Source organism: Castor canadensis, chromosome X (assembly GCF_047511655.1).
Source record: "Castor canadensis chromosome X, mCasCan1.hap1v2, whole genome shotgun sequence".
Classification (NCBI taxonomy): Eukaryota; Metazoa; Chordata; class Mammalia; order Rodentia; family Castoridae; genus Castor; species Castor canadensis.
In genome coordinates this window covers 126,802,041-126,822,510 of record NC_133405.1, presented here as the reverse complement: position 1 = coordinate 126,822,510, position 20,470 = coordinate 126,802,041, and the positions used below count along the sequence as shown (strand labels likewise).

General features: G+C 38.3%; 1 protein-coding gene across 2 annotated transcripts in view; it reads left to right on the top strand.

Moving 5' to 3' along the window:
• Positions 1-20,470, top strand: part of Cdkl5 (cyclin dependent kinase like 5) — a 165,589-nt gene that overhangs the window by 127,572 nt on the left and 17,547 nt on the right. For both annotated transcript variants that reach the window (XM_074064365.1, XM_074064364.1), the window contains exons 10-15: positions 918-998; positions 7,537-7,688; positions 13,327-14,293; positions 17,459-17,560; positions 17,846-17,951; positions 19,813-19,936. In XM_074064365.1, coding sequence (XP_073920466.1) covers positions 918-998; positions 7,537-7,688; positions 13,327-14,293; positions 17,459-17,560; positions 17,846-17,951; positions 19,813-19,936 — 1,532 coding nt within the window. The remainder of the gene's footprint in view (positions 1-917; positions 999-7,536; positions 7,689-13,326; positions 14,294-17,458; positions 17,561-17,845; positions 17,952-19,812; positions 19,937-20,470) is intronic.

Below are 20,470 nucleotides of genomic sequence, written 5' to 3'. Positions count from 1 at the left end.
CGCTACCATTTGAGTTAATCTACCAGCCCTTTTTTTGTATTGGGTATGTTTGAGATAGGGTCTAACGAACTATTTGCCTGGGGCTGACTTTGAACTGCGATCCTCCTGATCTCTGCCTCCTGAGTAGCTAGGATTACAGGTGTGAGCCACTAGTGTCTGGTGAATCTTACCCAATTGTTTCAACATCCATTTACATATTGCCACATGAATTGGCAAAGGATAGAATATCGAAATAAGCTTCACCCTCCCTCTCATTTTATTTAAAAATTCATTTGTCTATGCACCTATGTTTGCACAACTGTGTTCCAACTTATAAAAAGGATGTTTTGAAAATTGGTCATTAAAAGAGCATGTTAAAAGCAATAATAGAACTTGTGTCTGAATTCACTATTTCTGCTCCTGTAGCCTTTCAGATTCTGGCCTCTCACTGCCTTTTTCTCCTTTCTTACTTCTGTATTTTCAGTAGTAAATTATAGTTTCTTATTTGGAAAGACTTCAAAATCTTATATGATGCCACATTATGGCCTTTCTGTTAGTCCACCAGTTACTGTCAGTAATTAAGAGTTCTCATTATAAGCAAATTCTGTGTAAACTGTTTTAGACCTAGTTGTATGAGCAACTGTATATATATCCAGCATCAGATTTTTGTAAGTTTATTTTTACAAGACTTAAGTATTGTCAGCATAGATTTAAGTATCATATTTCACTTGTGAATTTTCCCATTATTTCACATCCAGTTCTATTAATTCATACCTAAAATACATAGATACCAAAAGTAATATACAAATATGAATTTAACTTGGATGGGCACTAGAGCAATAACTTCTGCTTGACTACTGTCTTCTGCAGTGCTCACAAACACATGCACACATATCTTTCTCCAAATGGTAGCATTCATGTTATGTTGTCCTTTACAGTTTCCAGCTGTTAATCATCCTCAGTCATTGGAGAGAAGATACCTTGGAATTTTAAACAGTGTTTTACTTGACCTAATGAAGGTAAGAGAAGTTCATATTGTCTGTACAAAAATATTCTTTGGTTTATGGATTCTCTTGTGTCTCCATGTGGCCATAGCCTGCTTTGGGAGGGAGCACTGGGGTTTGAATTCAGGGCTTTGCACTTTGCAAAGCAGGTGCTGTACTGCTTGAGCCACACCTCCAGTCCATTTTTCTCTCATTATTTTGGAGATGGAGTCTCACAAACTATTTGCCCAGGCTGGCCCTGAACCATGACCCTCCCAATCTTAGCCTCCCAAGTAGCTAGGATTATAGGAGTGAACCACTGGCACCTGACCCGAGACCTTTTATATGAATTAAATGTTTTTTTTAGTAGATGTAGAATGGTGTATAATGGGTGACTTTGTCATATTAAAAGACATGTAATTTATTTGGAGTTTCAACAGGAATCTAGTATTGTCACAGTCCATCTAGACAGGTGCATAAAATCCTTAAATTACTCTCCTAAAGTGGGCAAAATAATAAAAATCTGTTGGCATTCAAGAACTGCTCAGGCATAGCTTTTTAAAACAAATCTTAAAGTGAATGTTGAAAGAAAAGAAATTCTATAGTGCTTAAGGCCTCTGATAGTCTGTACAGATTGAATCAGTGAACCTAATTTTTTTTTCTGATCTGACCTCACCTCACCTCTCCCAGATTACTCTTTCTCACTCTTTAGATATGTCAGGATAACTACTACTACAGTGATCTGAGTGTTCCTCATGCTAGTCCTCCTGTCCAGAAGATTTCCTGCTCTGGACTAGTAAAAATATCCTCAAATTTCTTTATTCAAAGTTTTCTTCCCCTGTAGATGATAGCTCCTTGAATAAGAACTATTTTTCATATTTCTCCAGCTTTCATTGCAGCCAACAAGTACATAAGCAAGTGTTGGTTGCTTGGTAGTAAACCTTCCAAAAGCTCTTGCTTGTTAATGGATCCATTTTGTTTCGTATTTATTCAGTCAACTATCAAAATCAGGCTCCACTGTGCACATAGCCTTTAAAAGATACACTTAGCACAGTTGGACATTGCCGAGCTTCATTTTTAGAACTTTACTGTGCTTTAAACTACATTAATCTGTGTTCAAGGGAACACAATGTAAATATGTGTGGGAGCAGAGGTAGAGAGGCATAGCATTTGGGAAAGGCCACATACCATATAACCTTTCATTGAAATTTGCAATATTCATTAACTTATAAAGGCTTTCAGAAAACTCACAGTAAAGAAACATTTCTGTCTCACTCAACATTTCCAAAATTTAATTAAATATTGAATGCTGTTTTTTATAAAATGGGAATAAAGCATTCATGTTCTGAACACAGATTGAGAAATGCTATTTAAAAAAGAACCCTCAAAGCTCTTTCGGTTTAATTAGGCATAAATTATCACTTAAAGTCACTTGGGTTTTGTCGATACATTCTTTCACAGAGTCAATATTTATTGACCACGGCCATAATTATTTAGTAACTTTTAAAATGTAAATATAATAAAGAAGACAAATGAAATTAAATATGTCGTGTTTTCCTGCCTTTTGTCTTTCTTGTTGAATATAATTAACTTTTTGTTACATCTTTACTAAGTGTAATTACCAGTCATCAGTGTAGTACCTAAATAAAAGCAAATACTGATTGAATTCTAGCACAGATAAAACTGTATCCTGAATCTTTGTAATTTAATTTGTAAGTTAAAGATTCTAATTACTATTTATTTAATTTTTTACTATCAAATTTCTTTGGGGGGGGGGGCAGTGGTACTGGGTTTTGAACTCATAGCTTTGTGCTTGATTGGCAGGCACTCTACCACTTGAGCCGCACCTCCAGCCTTTTTTGCTGTAGTATTGGAGATAGGTCTCACTTTTTGTCCAGGCAGAACTAGACTGCAATCTTCCTCTTTTAGGCTGCCTGCTATATCTGGGATGACAGGTGCACACCCCAGTGCCCAGCTTTTTTTCCATTGAGATGGAATCTCACAAACTTTTTGCCTGGGCTGGCCTTGACCCATGATCCTCCTGATCTAAGCCTCCCAAGTAGTTAGGATTACAGACGTGAGCCACCAGCTCAAATTTCTTTAGTAGTATGTAAAATGGTTTTACCAAAATGTACATTCAGCAGGTGCTCAAATTAGGTATATATTACAGTTAATTTTTATAATGTAATCGTAGCCTTGTTATATTACCTATATTAAGATAGAAAGTTATTATTTTGTAAGTTTTTAGGAGAAGCAAGAGTTTATTAGAGCTGCTCCTGTGCCTATATGGGGTTGGGGACATGTTTTTATAGGGGTTACTGGGGAGTTCATTGATTGGCTGTTTCTTTTTCATGGGCCTTATTGATTGGTGGTTTCTTCCTCAGAGCATGGTTTGAATTTCATACACATGGGAACATTTCATGGACTCAGCCCTTATTTCCTCCTTCTGCCTAACTCTTGGTATTTTTCTCCCCTGCCATTCATCCTAAAGGGGAATTTGCCTCCACTTTCCCCATTGGCAGAACAACAGAACCAATCCTGGTTTAGGTGGGGTGGAAGTCTCAGTCTTAGAACTGCTTCAATGTGGATGGGGTTGCATACATCCTGTTTATTTGTTGTCCTGGCAAAGGGTTACTGGGCAGTCAGCAGGAACATGGCGAGGTCTAACTGAGTACCGGATAAGACTGTACAGAAGCCTGGTCCTGGTGGTGAATGCCTATAATCCCAGCTACTTGGGAGGCAGAGGATCACAGTCTGAAGCTGGCCCTTGGCTAAAGTATGAGATCCTATCTGAAAAACAAACTAAAAGAAAGGAAAAAGACTATAGGGGTGTGGCTCAAGTAGTAGAGCAAACACTTACCAGGCAATCTCAAGACCCTGAGTTCAATCCCAGTACCTCTGAGAGAGAAGGAAAGGGAAAGGGGAGAGAGGGAGAGAGCCACGAATTTTTATGGCCAGCTGTAGTGGCAAACATCTATAATTCCAGCACTTAGGTGGCTGAGGCAGTGACAGGAACATCTTGAGTTGTAGTAAGACCCTGTCTCAAAAAACAAACAAACGAACGAACAGAAACAACCAAACAAATGCAAATACCACCAGTTATCCTTTCATGAAGGGATATTCCTTTTGCTACTCCCTAAAGTTGTCTTGATAATTTTGTTCATGTGTAAATACCTAAAATGTTTCTCTCATCCTACATGTGCCATTTTAGTGGGGATACAGTCACCAGAATTAATTCAAGTCCTTAATGATTTTAAGCAGAGTTATAGTAATTATATTAGATCTCTTTTAGATTTTTTTTTAAGATGATGAGATTTTTTTCCCAAAAATGCTGAATTTTAAAAACTATTAACTGAGTAGATTTCATACTTTTCTCACAAAGAACTCATCCTTTCAAGCAAATTGAAATTAACTGCTGTATACATATAAATCGGTTTTATGTGCAGTAATTTCTACTTAATATCAAATAAAATAGTGTTTAGTTTACTTTTCTTGGCAGTACTCAAGTTTGAACTCAGGACCTTGCACTACATAGACAAGTACTTACCACTTGCATCATCCCTAAAGTACTGCTAATACTAGTAGATATTTGGCTTCTGAATGGTCTTATACACTTTGCATTTAAAAGACTGCTAGGGGGGCAATTTTCCTTTTTGTTTCTTGTTTGTTAGTTTTTGGTTTTTGAAACAGGGTCTTCTAATGTTTCCTAGGCTGGCCTCAAATTCAAGATCCGCCCAAGTGCTGGAATTATAGGCGTGTACCACCATGCTCTCTCTCCTTTGTTTTTAACTAGTGTCTTATAGCTGAAACCATTTCAACTGCTAGTTCAAAATTATTTTATATACCCCCACAGCTTTTTTTGTATAATAAAGAATAAGAAGGATTTGAGATAATTTCAGAGTTGTGTTTGAATAAGTATGGATATAAATGCACTTACATGTAGTTAGTGGTTTGGGTTTCAATAAACAAACTCTTTTGACTAAAAGTTAGTATTTTAGTATTATGGTGGAATCAGAATTCAAATTTTCTGTGGTACTAAGTTGAAAGTAGTTGGGAGATAATTTGCTCTCGTTGTTTAATAGTGGGTGACAAAGAAATTAATTATGAGCCAAACCAGTGAACATGAACTAAAGATGGAATGTTACCCTTCTTATGAAGAAGAATGGCAGTTACTTAAAGAACAAATTTCAGTGTGCTCTATTGTGTTGTTAAGCTATATAAATTATATTTCTTTAGGTATTTGCCTTATTTTTTTGGCTGTACTGGGGTTTGAAGTCAGAGTTTCACACTTGCTAAGCAAGTACTCTAACACTTGAGCCACACCCCCCAGCCCTTTTTGCTTTAGTTATTTTTTAAATTGAATCTTGCTTTTTGCCTAAGCCGGCCTGGATCCTCTTATTTCTGCTTCCCACCTAGCTGGGATGACTGCCACATGCCACTATGCCTAGCTTTTATTGGTTGAGGTGGGGCCTCAAGAATGATTTTGCCAGGACTGACTTCAAACCACAGTTCTCCACCTCCTGAGTAGCTAGGATTACAGGCATAAGCCACTGCACCTGGTTCTTGCTTAATTTATAAGTAAAAATCAGTCTTAATTGTCATTCACCTTTTAAAATTCTGTCCAGGGGAGGGGGGAAGGTGGATGAAGATGATAAAATTAAGGGAACATGGTTTATGGGCTTCATATACATATATGAAATAGAACAATGAAACCTCTTGCAATTGTTTTAAGTGGGGAGGGGAGGAGGTTGCGGGGGAAAGATAGTGGGGGCAATGTACAGTGTAAGGCTATTGGGAATTGGCACCATGAATCCCCCCATACAATGAATATATGCTAATAAAAGTGAAAAAAAATTTAAATGAATGATGGAGGGGGTAACTCCAGCTAAAATATATTGTAATAATATATGTGAATATCACAATTTATCCCCTTGTATAGCTATTATATGCTAATAAAAATATTAAAAAGATAAAATAAAAATTCTGTCCAGTTACTAAGGTAAATAAATAATACTGAAAGAAAAGATTTTAATTGTTAACAGTATAATATGTGCAACATAAAACAAAGTGTTAGTGCCTTAATGAACAAAGAATGCATACAAACAAAAAAGGATAGATGCAGAAACAGAAAAATGAGGAGAGAAAGCATAAGTAAACAATAAACATGAAAAAGTATTCAGCCTTACTAGTAGTTAAAGATGTGAGGGGTGCTGGAGTGTGGCTCAAGTGGTAGAGAGCTTCCCATAGCAAGCATGAAGCCCGAGTTCAGGTCCCAGTACCACCACCAAAACAACAACAACAACAAAACCCAGCTGTGATGTACCAGCTTTTAACTATCTTATTTATAACTACTAAAAAGAATTAACATGCCTGTTGTTGATATGGGTACTAAGAAATTAGTAGGTTCATACAATTGCTGAGATGGAGGGGGTGAATCTAATTAAGGTATATTGTAAGCACTTACATAAATGTCACAATGTACCCCCTGTACAACTATAATAAACTAATAATGAAAAAAGTTTCCACACCTATCAGTTCCATCTTTAGAGTTTATCCTATGAAAGAATTCAGATGCTTGTTGTGGCATTAATTATAATAGTGAAAAGTAGTTGCCATCTTAATGTCCAACAATAGGATGCTGGCTGAGTACCTCATGATATACCCACACCACAAACTTCTATATAGTTGTTAAAAAACATCATGTAGGGGAGAGGAGGGCAGGAAGCAGGGGGAGAGATGGCACAATGTATACACATATGAATAAATGTATAAACAATTAACAAAAAAAACATCATGCAGGGATTAGGGATATAGTTTAGTGGTAGAGCACTTAGGTAGCATGAACAAGGCCCTGGGTTTGATCTCTGGCACCACACACAAAGTTTTAAGATTGTTTGTTGCCACGTTGTTCATAAAAAAGGGAAGCTGAATATTTGTCAACCTGAATGCTTGTCATTCAGGAATTGCTAAAAAAAAACTACAGGAATTCCATAGAAGTGAAGGTCTTTACTGATATAGAATGATCTTTTAATATTGTCAAGTGGAAAGAAAGCTAAGTGCAGACAGTTGTGTCCATTGTAGTACTTGTGTAAAATGAAAAGATCAGATAGAGATATGTACAGAATATATCTATAGAAGGTTTCACAGGAAACTGGTGACTTGGGCTGCCTCCAGAGAGAATCACTGGGTGTCTGAGGGACAGGAGAAAGATGAAGAATGCAAATAAATACTATTGAAAAAAAATTTTAATGTTTAAAATGTGTTGCAGAAAAGTTTTTGGTGGATAAGTAAAAAGTGTGGGATATAAAACTAATGTATTTAATGTAAGCCAGATTTTATAGAAGAAAGTATGTTATATGATATTGAGCAAAGGGCTGGGAAGGTGGATATCTACCAAGAGAATGACAATGGTGAGATTATGGGTGATTTAGATAGTCTTTTTTTTTTTTCCTGCTGAACTGTGTTTGCTAGATAGTCTGCAATGACTATGTATATCTTTTCTAAGAAGAAAAATAAGGTTTTTGCTAGAGTTTTAATTTGACTTTGTAATGTCCTTTCCATTTTATTTCCTAAGAATTTACTGAAGTTGGACCCAGCTGACAGATACTTGACAGAACAGTGTTTGAATCACCCTACATTTCAAACCCAGAGACTTTTGGATCGTTCCCCTTCAAGATCAACTAAAAGGAAACCTTATCACGTGGAAAGCAGCACGTTGTCTAATAGGTAAATATTCCCTTTTAAGGAAATACAGATACAGTGTTGGTCTTACAAGTAGATAGAGGAGGTGGCTACTAAAATTATGCAATTAGAGAAAAAAGGAAAGCCCTCTTTATTCAAAAATATCTTATTATATGATTCAGAAATATAACTAAAGAGTTGTGTGGCTCTTAAAGATTCTTTTATCTTTAACAAGTCTATTATGGAAACCTATACATTCCCTGTGAATCATTGAGTTAGCAACTCAAGGGGTTTTAGCCTCAACAGCTAGCAGACTCTGTGTAAATGTCATCCAGGGGTGATGCCTGGAGGACAGATAAATGGGGGCAAGTGTGTTCCTGGAAGGAAAATATGCCAAACGCATGAATGGGGCAACTTTTGCAACTGAACCAAGTAGGCTGGCTCTTCAGAGGATACCTGTGCATTTGTTGTTCTTGATTTTTAATCCTTCAATTGAGTAATTCTTCATAAAAATAAGCATAAGGAAATAGTAAAGTCAGTGATTAAAAGTGGTCCTTTTAAAATGATTTGACAGTGTAGTCTTTTAAAATCCTTTTTCTTTTTTTTTTTTTGGTGGTTAGTAAATGCCTTTATTGCTCTTTGTTTGTTTGTTTTTTTCTTTTTTTATTATTTTATTATTCATATGTGCATACAAGGCTTGGGTCATTTCTCCCCCCTGCCCCCACCCCCTCCCTTACCACCCACTCTGCTCCCTCCCTCTCCCCCCACCCCCTCAATACCCAGCAGAAACTATTTTGCCCTTATGTCTAATTTTGTTGTAGAGAGAGTATAAGCAATAATAGGAAGGAACAAGGGTTTTTGCTGGTTGAGATAAGGATAGCTATACAGTGAGTTGACTCACATTAATTTCCTGTGCGTGTGTGTTACCTTCTAGGTTAATTCTTTTTGATCTAACCTTTTCTCTAGTTCCTGGTCCCCTTTTCCTATTGGCCTGAGTTGCTTTTAAGGTATCTGCTTTAGTTTCTCTGCATTAAGGGCAACAAATGCTAGCTAATTTTTTAGGTGTCTTACCTATCCTCACCCCTCCCTTGTGTGCTCTCGCTTTTATCATGTGCTCAAAGTCCAATCCCATTGTTGTGTTTGCCCTTGATCTAATGTCCACATATGAGGGAGAACATACGATTTTTGGTCTTTTGGGCCAGGCTAACCTCACTCAGAATGATGTTCTTCAGTTCCATCCATTTACCAGCGAATGATAACATTTCGTTCTTTTTCATGGCTGCATAAAATTCCATTGTGTATAGATACCACATTTTCTTAATCCATTCGTCGGTGGTGGGGCATCTTGGCTGTTTCCATAACTTGGCTATAGTGAATAGTGCCGCAATAAACATGGATGTGCAGGTGCCTTTTTCTTGAAACACACACACGCACATGCGCACACACATACACAAGATTGGACCAGTGAGGTTGTCTTTCCAGATTTGATATTCCCTGATTTTGTTGGCTTAATTTGCAGCAAGATGCTGTTTTAGGCACAACCTCTCTATCTTCCTTCATCTCCCAGAAACTGGTTGTAGCATCTGGGATCATTAGGTTATGAGAAAAAGAAGAAATTTCTTTCATCAAGTATTAGAAGAGAAATAGGAAACAATGATTCTTATTATGAAACTTTTAAAATTTAAGCCCTTCTTCCACTAATTTTTCTCCATATAGAACATTGTTCTTAATAAATTGGAATTTTGAAAGTTTAAAACCTGGTACTTTTTAGGTTTGGGAGGGCATCCAAAAATTGATCACCATTCATCCTATATTAGGTCTTCTTAGCTTTGAAAGTCTGATCATGTTTCAGAGCTGTTTACTCTTCTTTAAAAATGACTGGTTTCACTTACTGTTTCCCCTCATGTCTTTTACACCATTCTTAGCTGGTTTGTTTGTCATTTGTTTCCATTTTATTTTTTTTTTTTTATTATTCATATGTGCATACAAGGCTTGGGTCATTTCTCCCTCCATTTGATTTTAGTACACTAAGTCAAGGAATAGTGATTGTTATTTGGTTGCTCCTTTGCATTTGTCAGGTTCTGATTATTCCTGTCTTTTCTCTGGGGTCACTCTCAGTTCAGGTCCTTTTGTCTCCCTTCTATCCAGATTGTCACTTGGCTCCTCTATTTTACATTTACAAAGAAAATTATTCCAAAAGGACATAAAGTTGATAGACTGGTGATAAATTTGTAATTGTGGTTATTAGTGGTATAATACATAGGGTAAAAGGGGGCCTGTATATTTGTCTTGTAATGACTCCCTTGAGAAAGTTTTTGGAATTAACCAGTAGGGACCTGAAGCTCTCCTTGGGAAACCTGTTTAGGAATCTGTTAAGGAGGCTGTGTGGTAATAGTGTTTTCAGGAGGCACAAAGGAGATGATTCATTCAAGGAGTCCTCCAGCCCCTTCTGAAGTAAAATCGCTAGAAGATTTCATTTTCAGGTCTCTAAACTGTATTGAACATTTTAAAGAAAAAGTCCTAAATAATTTCTCTTTAAGTAATCTTACCTCATTTTACATGTGTCTGAGTACTTTCTCCCCATCCTTGCCTACAGTCTGTGCTTACTCCAAGGAAGCCCTTCTTATCATGGGCACTGACTGTAACTTGTGTCTCAACACAGCTGTGACTCCCTTCGACCTCTCAGGACCATTTTAGACATGGTCACAGCACCATATCCATTGGTTGTCACTTATACACTCCTCTGCCCTGTCCCTAAGACACAACTGTCACCTGTCTTCCAAATTCTTTTCTCTATAGGAGGCAGCAGCCATAATCATTACTCAGCCCCCTACCTGTAACCTTCAGGAACTTCTGACATGGTGTGATGGTGGTTCAGCTGCCCCACATGCCTCTCTCACTGGCCCTGCTTCACTAACCTTCCACTACAAATATAGCTTTGTGCCCCTGATTTTTGCTTTTAAAATGTATTTTCAGTAAATACATTGGCCATCTGTCTATCCAACTTTCTAGCCTTTCTAACCCTTTAAGAGTGGTTTGTATATAAAATCTTCAAAAGTGATTTAGCAGTTTAACACAGCTTCTTTACAGTTGTATGTCAGAGAGATCTATGGAATTTTCAAAGCTGTTTTTTTAGTGGTTTGCTTTGATGGAACTCCAATTGAAGATAATGTGATGCCCCTCCTATATATGAATTATGATATGTACAAGGTTTAGTGGCTTCCAGTTAATCCTGAGGTGGAAATATTCAAAATAATGGTTTAGACTCTTTGTACATTTATGGAAAACCTAGAACTTTGACAAATGTTTCTGCCTTAACTTTATAGCCTCCTTTCTCATGTTAGAAATTGTATCTTACATTGCCATGAATATTGGTAAGATCATTTAAAGGTTTGTGCTTCACATCGAATCATAGTAGTCATTCCTGAAGCTCTATTAGCTGTCTTCATTGTTCTCTATCTCGTTCTGGTCCTCTTTTAAGCTCAAGACATTTTCCAGTATTGTTATCTCTCTGCCATTACTATCTCTAGCCTAAAGGAGATAGGGAGGAAATAGGGTTCCAAGAGCTTAGAGAGAGCTGGAACTGGGCAGGAGTAGCCCCCTGTGGAAGCTGCCATCCGAACGGATATAGCTAGGATCAGAGTCAGGGTGTCCGTGTCAGGAAAAAGCAGGGAAGACCTCACCCGGCCTCTTTCTCCTCTTGTCCCACAATGCTTTCTCCTGCTAAACCCTACCAGAAGGCACTCATCTGGGGAGCCAGAGGCCACAATCTGTAGCATTGGTTCCCTGAGGCCCAAGACTGGGCAGAGAAGTGGAGAATGGATTAAGATTTGGGCTAATGGAGAATAACTAACACACTTAGTCAGATCTATTTGTGGATGGCACTACCTATCATTATTAAGTCTTCGAAAAGTTGGTGTGATATTTTAGTTATGAAGACAGAAGTTGACAGATATCTCTTAATGGTTTAGAACCTGATGCTGTTAGGATACAGGGACTATCCTTTATTGATCTGGTGATGGATCCAGTACATCATTTAACAGAAAGTGAAATTTAGCATTCCTTTATTTTTAATTTCTCTTTAGGTCTGGAATTTGCCAGTTAGTTAGCTCAAATTTAATTGTCCTTATTTAATGCTGCAATTCTTGTGACCTAACTGGGAAAGATTAGCGAGAGCATTTAGGAGACAAGGCCTTCTACATTGTTACTAGCTTGGTTAATACCAGATTTTTTTGACACTCTCAGGTTGATTTCTGGCAGAGATTACCATCTGAAAAGTATGCTAGGCAAAGGGCTCTCACATTTTGATACCTTAGTACATGTGTCTGACAGGGAAAATTAAAAGGCATAGTTTCATGGGTTACCATTATTCAGTAGGAAAACATGTTTCTCTTCTAATTAGTGTGTGATGGGAAATAAAACTCTTCCAAATCAAACCATCTTTAGTAATAGCAATATTTACCACATTTTCTGAATGCATAGTAAGAAGGGAATTATGTAAATCATTATTCATTTTAAAACATTCTAACCTATCCCAAGCCATGATTTTTACTAGTTACAATAGAACAAACTGACTTTGCTATATCAGTTTCAGCTTTCAGATAGAGGACAAGATTTTCCTCTGGATTTATAGTTTGTATATTAAACCAGGTAGGAAATGAAGTTTCGAGTCCTAAAGAAAGCCTCAGTCAATTTGAAATAATGAAGTGTGAAATGAAGAAGAGACTAAATTGTGTCTTTTGGCAAGCAGTTAATAACTTTCCAAACTCTGTGATCCAATATAGGATTCCTGTTTTAGTGTGCATAGAGGTGTCTGAACAGTTAACTACACATTCTTGTGTAGTGTACAAGCAGAGATCTGAAGAGCCCCCAGGTAATTGCCACTTCTTCAAAACATAAACACAGATCATCGTGTTTTCCAACAAACCTCACTGGGCAGTTTACATTTTGCGTTAGAGTGTCATTTTTAATGAGTACATTTCTAGAATTCTCATTCTTCAACTATTCAGGCCAAAGACAAAAGAGACATTGGTGTCTGTGTATGTGTACTGTGAGGCAGGCTACTAGTTTTACAAACAAAAATAAAGTTCAAGGAATAGTAACCTTCAAGTCTAAGCATTCTCTTCCAACATTCAAGCAGAAGAGCTCTTACATTTGATGCCTGAGCTTGCAGGTTCTCACAGGGAAAACAAGAAGGCTTAGTTGCCATTCTTCATGAAAAAATCAGGGTAGTTTTCTTCCAATTCGTGTGTAATGGGAAACAAAACTCTTCCAAATCAAACCATCTTTAGCCATAGCAATATTTACATTTTCTGAATGTTTAGTAAGAAGGGAATTATGTAAGTCATTATTCTTGTCAAGAGTTGTCAGGAATCTGTAGCCCAGCTCTCTTAACAGATAGTCTGTTAAACTCACTCACAGAAGTTCCAACATAGCTATATCATACAAGTTAGCCACATACTTAAGGATGACAAAATAACTTCATCTGGACCAGTGCTTTGTTGCTGAATGACTTAGTCTGAGGAACTTCCTTCTTATTGACAGGTTACTTGTTATTGATAGGCACATGTTGAGATGTTTTACATGTGGACTTGTTTTTTCTTCCCAGTTTTTTTTTAATGTGATACTTTGTATGTGCCTGCTATTGAGGGAAAATGATATGGTTCTTTTGTTTTTAATATAGAAACCAAGCCAGTAAAGGTGCTGCTTTACAGGCTCACCACAGATCCAATAGCAAGGATATTCAGAACCTAAGTGTGGGTCTGCCCCGGGCCGATGAAGGCCTCCCTGCCAACGAAAGCTTCCTGAATGGAAATCTTGCTGGGGCAACTCTTAGTCCAATGCATACCAAAACCTACCAAGCAAGCACCCAGCCTGGGTCTACCAGCAAAGATCTCACTAACAACAACATGCCACACCTTCTCAGCCCAAAAGAGGCCAAGTCCAAAACTGAGTTTGAGTTTAATATTGACCCAAAACCTTCAGAAGGCCCAGGCACTAAGTACCTCAAGTCCAGCAGCAGATCACAGCAGAACCGGCACTCATTCATGGAAAGCTCTCAGAGCAAAGCTGGGACACTGCAACCCAGTGAGAAGCAGAGTCGACACAGCTATATCGACACCATTCCCCAGTCCTCCCGGAGTCCTTCCTACAGGACCAAGGCCAAAAGCCATGGGGCATTGAGTGATTCCAAGTCTGTGAGCAACCTTTCTGAAACCAGGGCCCAAATCCCAGAGACCAATACCAGTAGGTACTTCCCATCCAGTTGCTTGGACTTAAACTCTCCCACCAGCCCAACCCCCACCAGGCACAGTGACGCAAGAACTTTGCTCAGCCCTTTGGGAAGAAATTCCCGAAATGAGGGCACTCTGGACTCACGCCGAACCACAACCAGACACTCGAAAACCATGGAGGAGTTGAAGTTGCCGGAGCACATGGATGGAAGCCATTCCCATTCACTATCCACACCTCATGAATCCTTTTCTTATGGGCTGGGCTACACCAGCCCCTTCTCCTCTCAGCAGCGTCCTCACAGGCATTCCATGTATGTGACCCGGGACAAAGTGAGAGCCAAAGGCTTGGATGGAAGCTTGAGCATTGGGCAAGGAATGGCAGCCAGAGCCAACAGCCTACAGCTCTTATCACCCCAGGTAGAGTTTAGCACCTAGACTCAATTTAGTAGTTCTTCTTGGGAAGGTGGTACGGGATGTTTATGGGGTCACTGTGCAACATTCTCTACCTACAGGAGGCTGTGCTTGTCTTGGTAGAGTGAATAGGAGGAAGCAATACTTGGAGTATTCTCTGTTAAAAAATAATTTAATTGTTTAAATCAACTGTTGAAAACTCAAGGGAACTTAAGTTTGTTTTTAGTACTCTAATTCTTTTCTTAAATATTCCTTTGGGGTTTATTTTGTTGAGAATCCTATTTTGGTTTATAGAATTCACCAGTTATATGGATTACCTTTTAGTTTTCTCAAAATTTGGTGTAAATTCATGAGTATTTTCTGTACTCTCTCTAAACTGAATTTGCTTAAACCTTTTTGCTAATACCTCCTCGATGCCTTAACTAAATTGAAAAGTTTTTAATTTATCTAGAACTATAGATAAATTAGACTTCAGGTGAGATGAAATGTTGATGTTCAGTCTTTTGGGTTGTTTTTAAATCTTAAGGCAATATTTCAGAATAATGCTTCCTCCTTCTTATTGGTCATTAGACTCTAGACTGAGACTAACTTGCTTAGAAGTATCATTCTTACAATAGAATACTATATTTAAATCATATTTTCATGGTTTCATGTGTAAAACACCGTGCCTGCTGCCTGGTGCAGTGAATCTAGCAGATTTTAGTCTTTCCTGTTACTATGATGGTAGGACTATTAATTAAATAGCAAGTGCCATCTCTGCTGGGTGTTCTCAGGCACTTCAGAGAGTCTGAGATTGGGTTGGTTCTTTTCCTTCAGAAACTTAGTTTCTCTCAGGGAAGATTAGATTATACAAGATAACACTGAAATAATTAAGGCCTACATTCAGAGGGTGCTAGCTATAAATAGTTGAGAACAGGGAGAGATCACTATGAGCAGAAACAGTCAGACATGGCATCAGGGGCAGCTAAAGGTCCTGTACTGGGCAAGGATATGTAGACAAGTACAGAATGGCATGTCCTGAACTATGTACTATGAGAGACCTTAGACACATGAGAGCAACAGGGTCCCTATTTGGAGTGTGTGAATTGGCAGGGGACACTTGCAACAGATTGGTCATTCTGATACTGTGAGGCCACATTCTTGCAGCCATGCAGAGGTGTGCATGTGTGCCAAAGGGAGAGGGAATGGTGTGGCAGTCTAGGCCAGGCATTGTGGGAGGCTCCCACAGGAGGTGGCATCTAATCAGGGACTTCTAAGAGGATTGAGATTTTACTTGGGGAGGAAAGAGGCTTAAAAAGAGAAAAGACCATTCCAAGATGACAGAAGGTAATAGAGACTTAACCATAGCATGGTATGCTTCCGGGATTAAACTAGCTCGGCATTGCTGGAGTGGAAATTGCAAGTGTTGGAGTGACTTTCATAGTAATCCACCACACATGAGGTGAGGTGAGTATGTCTGATATTAAGTGTCAGTAGGAAAACAGGGTGGATCTCAGGACTGCTTAGAAGTAGAAACAACAGAACTTACGAGTGCCACATTAAATGTAGGAAAAAGGAAGCCTTCAAGGTTTCTTTTCTAGGAGCTCCTTTCCTGAGTATTAGAGTAGATATTTAAACCTATGTAAATCAACCTTTTCATCTCACAGATGAACGTGTTGAAACTCAGAGAAGGTGGGTGCATTGCCCAAGTTTACCCAACTAGTCTAAGGTGGATCTGGACAGTCTCCAGGTCCTTAAGTATGCACTAAGAAGCTGAAAAGGTGGGCTGGTATCCAGAAAAAGGGGGGACAGAAGGTGAGCGTTTGCAGGGGCCAGAAGTGGAGCCCTGGGCAGGGTCAGAGGAGGCCCTGAAGACTCAGTGTAGACAGCAAAGACCCTCAAGAGCCTAGAAAGCTCTCTAAGGCCTGGCAGCTGCTCATAGACAGGAGATGTGTAGGTCAAAACCAGGTAAAGTGTGCCGCCATTAAGCACAGTGTCAAACAGAGAAGGAAAACAAGAGGCAGTTTCACTTAGAAAAAGGAGAAATGACTGGATCTGAGAATTTAGAAAAAGGATTTTTGTGAACCAGCTCCAATGGTTACTGAAGTCCAGGTCAACAGGTTCAGTGCTAAGCTATGCAAAGGTCATGTTTAAAGGCATCAAAGTAGCCAAGGGCTTGGAAAATAAGAGCTGTGAGTGAATCATGGAACTTATTCTCATGCAGGTTATTGTTGCCAACTTGAAAAGCACATGGACTCTTACTGAGCTTAGGTTAGACATAAGTAATTTGTTTCCTAAAAGTCTTTTCTAGAGGACTTTGTCAGTAATATGGGTGGTAAAAATCAAGTGAGATCATGTCAAAAAATAGAAAGGATAAAGGCTTCACTGGATGAATTCCCACCCAGAATTCTCCAAATACATTGGGGAGTAAGGACAGAAAGACCAAATCATATTTTAAATTTTAAATGAAATGTTTTTTATACCACCTAGGCTTGAGATAGTATGTAATGTACAGATACTCGATACAACTAACTCCTCCTAATGACTTAGTAATTGTGTTTTTTAATCTTTTTTCCAAGGATAAAATATACAACATATTTACTCCCTTGGGCACCATTGTAGACTGCTGAGGTTGTGATTCACTTCCTTGAGAGAGCTAGTGGTACCACACAGACTGTAGGAGTTAGGAATTTTGAAACAAATTATTAAGAAGATATAGTATATTCCTTGATGCATTCAAGAAACATTTATTTTCATCTGAATCTGACAAAAAAGATTTCCTGAAAAATAGTTTTGCTTCTGCATGGTTCTTTTTGGAGAACTCAGCCTAAAGTATGCTAATGGACTTTTGGATTGACATTAATAATAGAATCCATCTCTAACCAGAGTGCTGCTCAGAATCACGACTGTCTAGATATTTTTTTTAATTTTTTTGTTTTTAATTTTTTGTTTTAGAAAGTTTTTTTGTTTTTGATAATTAAACTATTTTCAGACTATTTTATTCCTTACTTGCCTTAACTTTAATGAGAATTTCACTTTCCATCTGTTGAAATTTGATTTATTTTACATTCATCAGATAATTCACTCTTTTATGGGACAAGTTATATTTTAGTCAACTAACTTTTTTATATTAGCTGGTTAAGATAAACCTGTTCGAATGCTTTTATAAATTCTTTTGAATTTAACTTCTAGCCTGGAGAACAGCTCCCTCCAGAGATGACCGTGGCAAGACCTTCTGGTAAAGAGTCCTCCAGAGAAGGCACCTCTTCATTCCACACTCGCCAGAAGTCTGAGGTTTGAATTCTTCAGAGTTGCTACATCTTACTATGTATTGGTCTGTAAGGATTGTTTACTCAACATGATTACAGTCTAGCTTTTAAACTTTGCTCATGCCTAATCTCCCACAAATAAATTGAACTGTCTAGTAAAGTAAGTAGTTTTCCTCATGGCATAATCCTGAGTTTTCTTTTTAAAAGATTACTGAGTAAATTGTAGATTGATTAGGTACTGGTCAGACTTTGTGGGCAATGCTGTCATCAATTTATGGCTTAACTTTTAAAAACTTGTCTCCTGCCTCAGGGTGGAGTATATCATGACCCACACTCTGATGATGGCACAACCCCCAAAGAAAACAGACATCTGTACAATGATCCTGTCCCAAGGAGAGTTGGTAGCTTTTACAGAGGTAAGCTACGCCAGAATTCACCAGGGTCCTACTCTCCTCTCTACTGCAGATATCTTCAGCCCATGCCCTCCACTCCATTTTCACTGTCACGACTGACTTCATACCCATAGCGTTCTTTGTTGCCTTGTTACCTTCTAACTTCTCTCTGCCTCTGGTCCCACCAGGACCTCCTGGCTTCTACCTGGGCTCTTTGGGTAGCTTCCTAACCACTCTCCCAAAGTATCCATCAAAATAGTCCCTATTTCAGCACGAATGATCGTGCTGAAGCTTTGTGACCATACCATTCACTCATGGATTAAATCATAAAATTCTTACTGATGTCACTTGTGTGCCCTGGCAGTGATTCAGCTTAGAGCATACCAATGAATAAGACATGTAAAGATCTCCACCTTCATGGAGCTCACTTTCTCAGGATGGAGAGAGAGATTGTCAATAAATGTAATAATTTTATAGGGCAGCCAAAGGTCATAGTGCTACAGAGAAAAAATAGAGCAAGACAACTCCTTGCCCCCTGCCATCCCACTCCAATATCCTAGTTCTTACTTATTGAGAGGCCTTTGGTGGCTTTTCATTGAGATCAGTGAAAAATCTGAATTTCCTAAGATGATATTCCAGACTACCAACGGTCTGGCCCTTACTGTCTATTCCAGCTACTCCTCATGTTCTGGGGCCCAGTCAGGCTGAGTTTTCTAATGGCCTGAAACACATTTCTCTCCCTCTGCTGAGAAGCTAGAAAATTAATATTTTTGTGCAAATAACCAAATTTCTTTGTAATTGAGCTTAAATATACATGAGTGAGGGGCTGGACACAGTGGCTCGTACCTATAATTCCAACTACTTGGGAGGTGGAGATTGGGAGGAATGCAATTCGAGGCAGTCAGGATAAAAAGTTAGCAAGACCCTAGCTCAACAAAATAAACCAGGAATGGTGGCACTACCCCAGGTACCTGGGAATGGGAAGCTGTAGGTGGAAGGATTGCAGTATGGGGTATGGGGCTAACCCTAGGCAAAAAAGTCTGAAAAATAACCTAAAGCAAAAAGGGCTGGAGGTGTGATTCAAGCAGTAGAGAAGTCCCTGTGCTCAAACCTAGTACTGCCAAACAACAGCAGCAACAAAATACATGAGTGACATGTTAATACACGACTTCCAAGTGTTAACACTTAGAGTGCAATTTATACATTCCAACGTGCATATTGTTAACAATTATTTCAGACGAAGAATAGAGTTTTGCATAGTTAGATCTATAAGAAAGCCTTAAATTCAGAGTGTTAAAACAGTGGGGGGAGGGTTTTGATATTAATGCTTTAAAATATATTCTACAGTATACTCTTGGTCAAAGTAGTTTTCCAATTATTCTATCACATTTTCTTGGACATAAATAAAACAAACATCAGTAAAAATGCTCATTTGCCTCTCACTTAACTTTCATGTTTTCTGAGGGTGGAGGCATTCCAAGGAACAATCTCTCTCCCCCAATGCCTACATTATTAACCTGCAAGGGTCAGTAAATACTAGGTAGTGTTTAAAACAGGTGCAGAGTACTGTAAAATAACCTAAAGCAAAAAGGGCTGGAGTGTGGTTCAAGCAGTAGAGATGTCCCTGTGCTCAAACCTAGTACTGTTTTTAAATACTACCTGGTATTTACTGACCCTTGCAGGTTAATAATGTAGGCAGTGGGGGAGAGAGATTGTTCCTTGGAATGCCTCCACCCTCAGAAAACATGAAAGTTATGTGAGAGGCAAATGAGCATTTTTACTGATCTGTTTGTTTTATTTTTATGTCCAAGAAAATGTGATAGAATAATTGGAAAACTACTTTGACCAATAGTGTACATCAATAACTTACTTTTTCTTCATTCAGTGCCATCTCCACGACCAGATAATTCTTTCCATGAAAATAATGTGTCAACTAGAGTTTCTTCTCTACCGTCTGAGAGCAGTTCTGGAACCAATCACTCAAAAAGACAACCAGGATTTGATCCATGGTGAGTGTTTTGGTTCGTTTTCATGCTTCTTTTTTCTAATTGTAGATTTGGGAATTCAAAGAAATCGTGGATAACTTTTTAGCATCATTTCCCCTACTAGGCCTTTCTCTCTCAATTGTTTGATAAAGAAAACATGATTGGTCGTTATTTGTAAATGTTTTTCAAGTTCAATATCTATATTAAATATCATGTAAAAGAGAAAACTCTCCCAGATCAATAAATACCTGGTAAGTCTTTCATTGCATTCTTCATGACATGAATGATGACTTTGGCGGTCTCCTTTTATTGACATTGAACTGGGTACTCACACTTTGCTTAGCCCTTCATGTGTATTGTCTCAGTTCTCCCAATTGTGCTTTAAAGTAAGGTTACTCCCATTTTATAAACACTGAAGCTTAAAAACTGCCTGATACTAGATAGTTGGTAACATGGAGGAGGGGACTATGATTCAGACATAAATGGGTTTGACTTCAAAGCTTGTGGTTTTCACTTGTATACCACTTCGCTTTCATTCACAGTAAAAAGACGTAAATA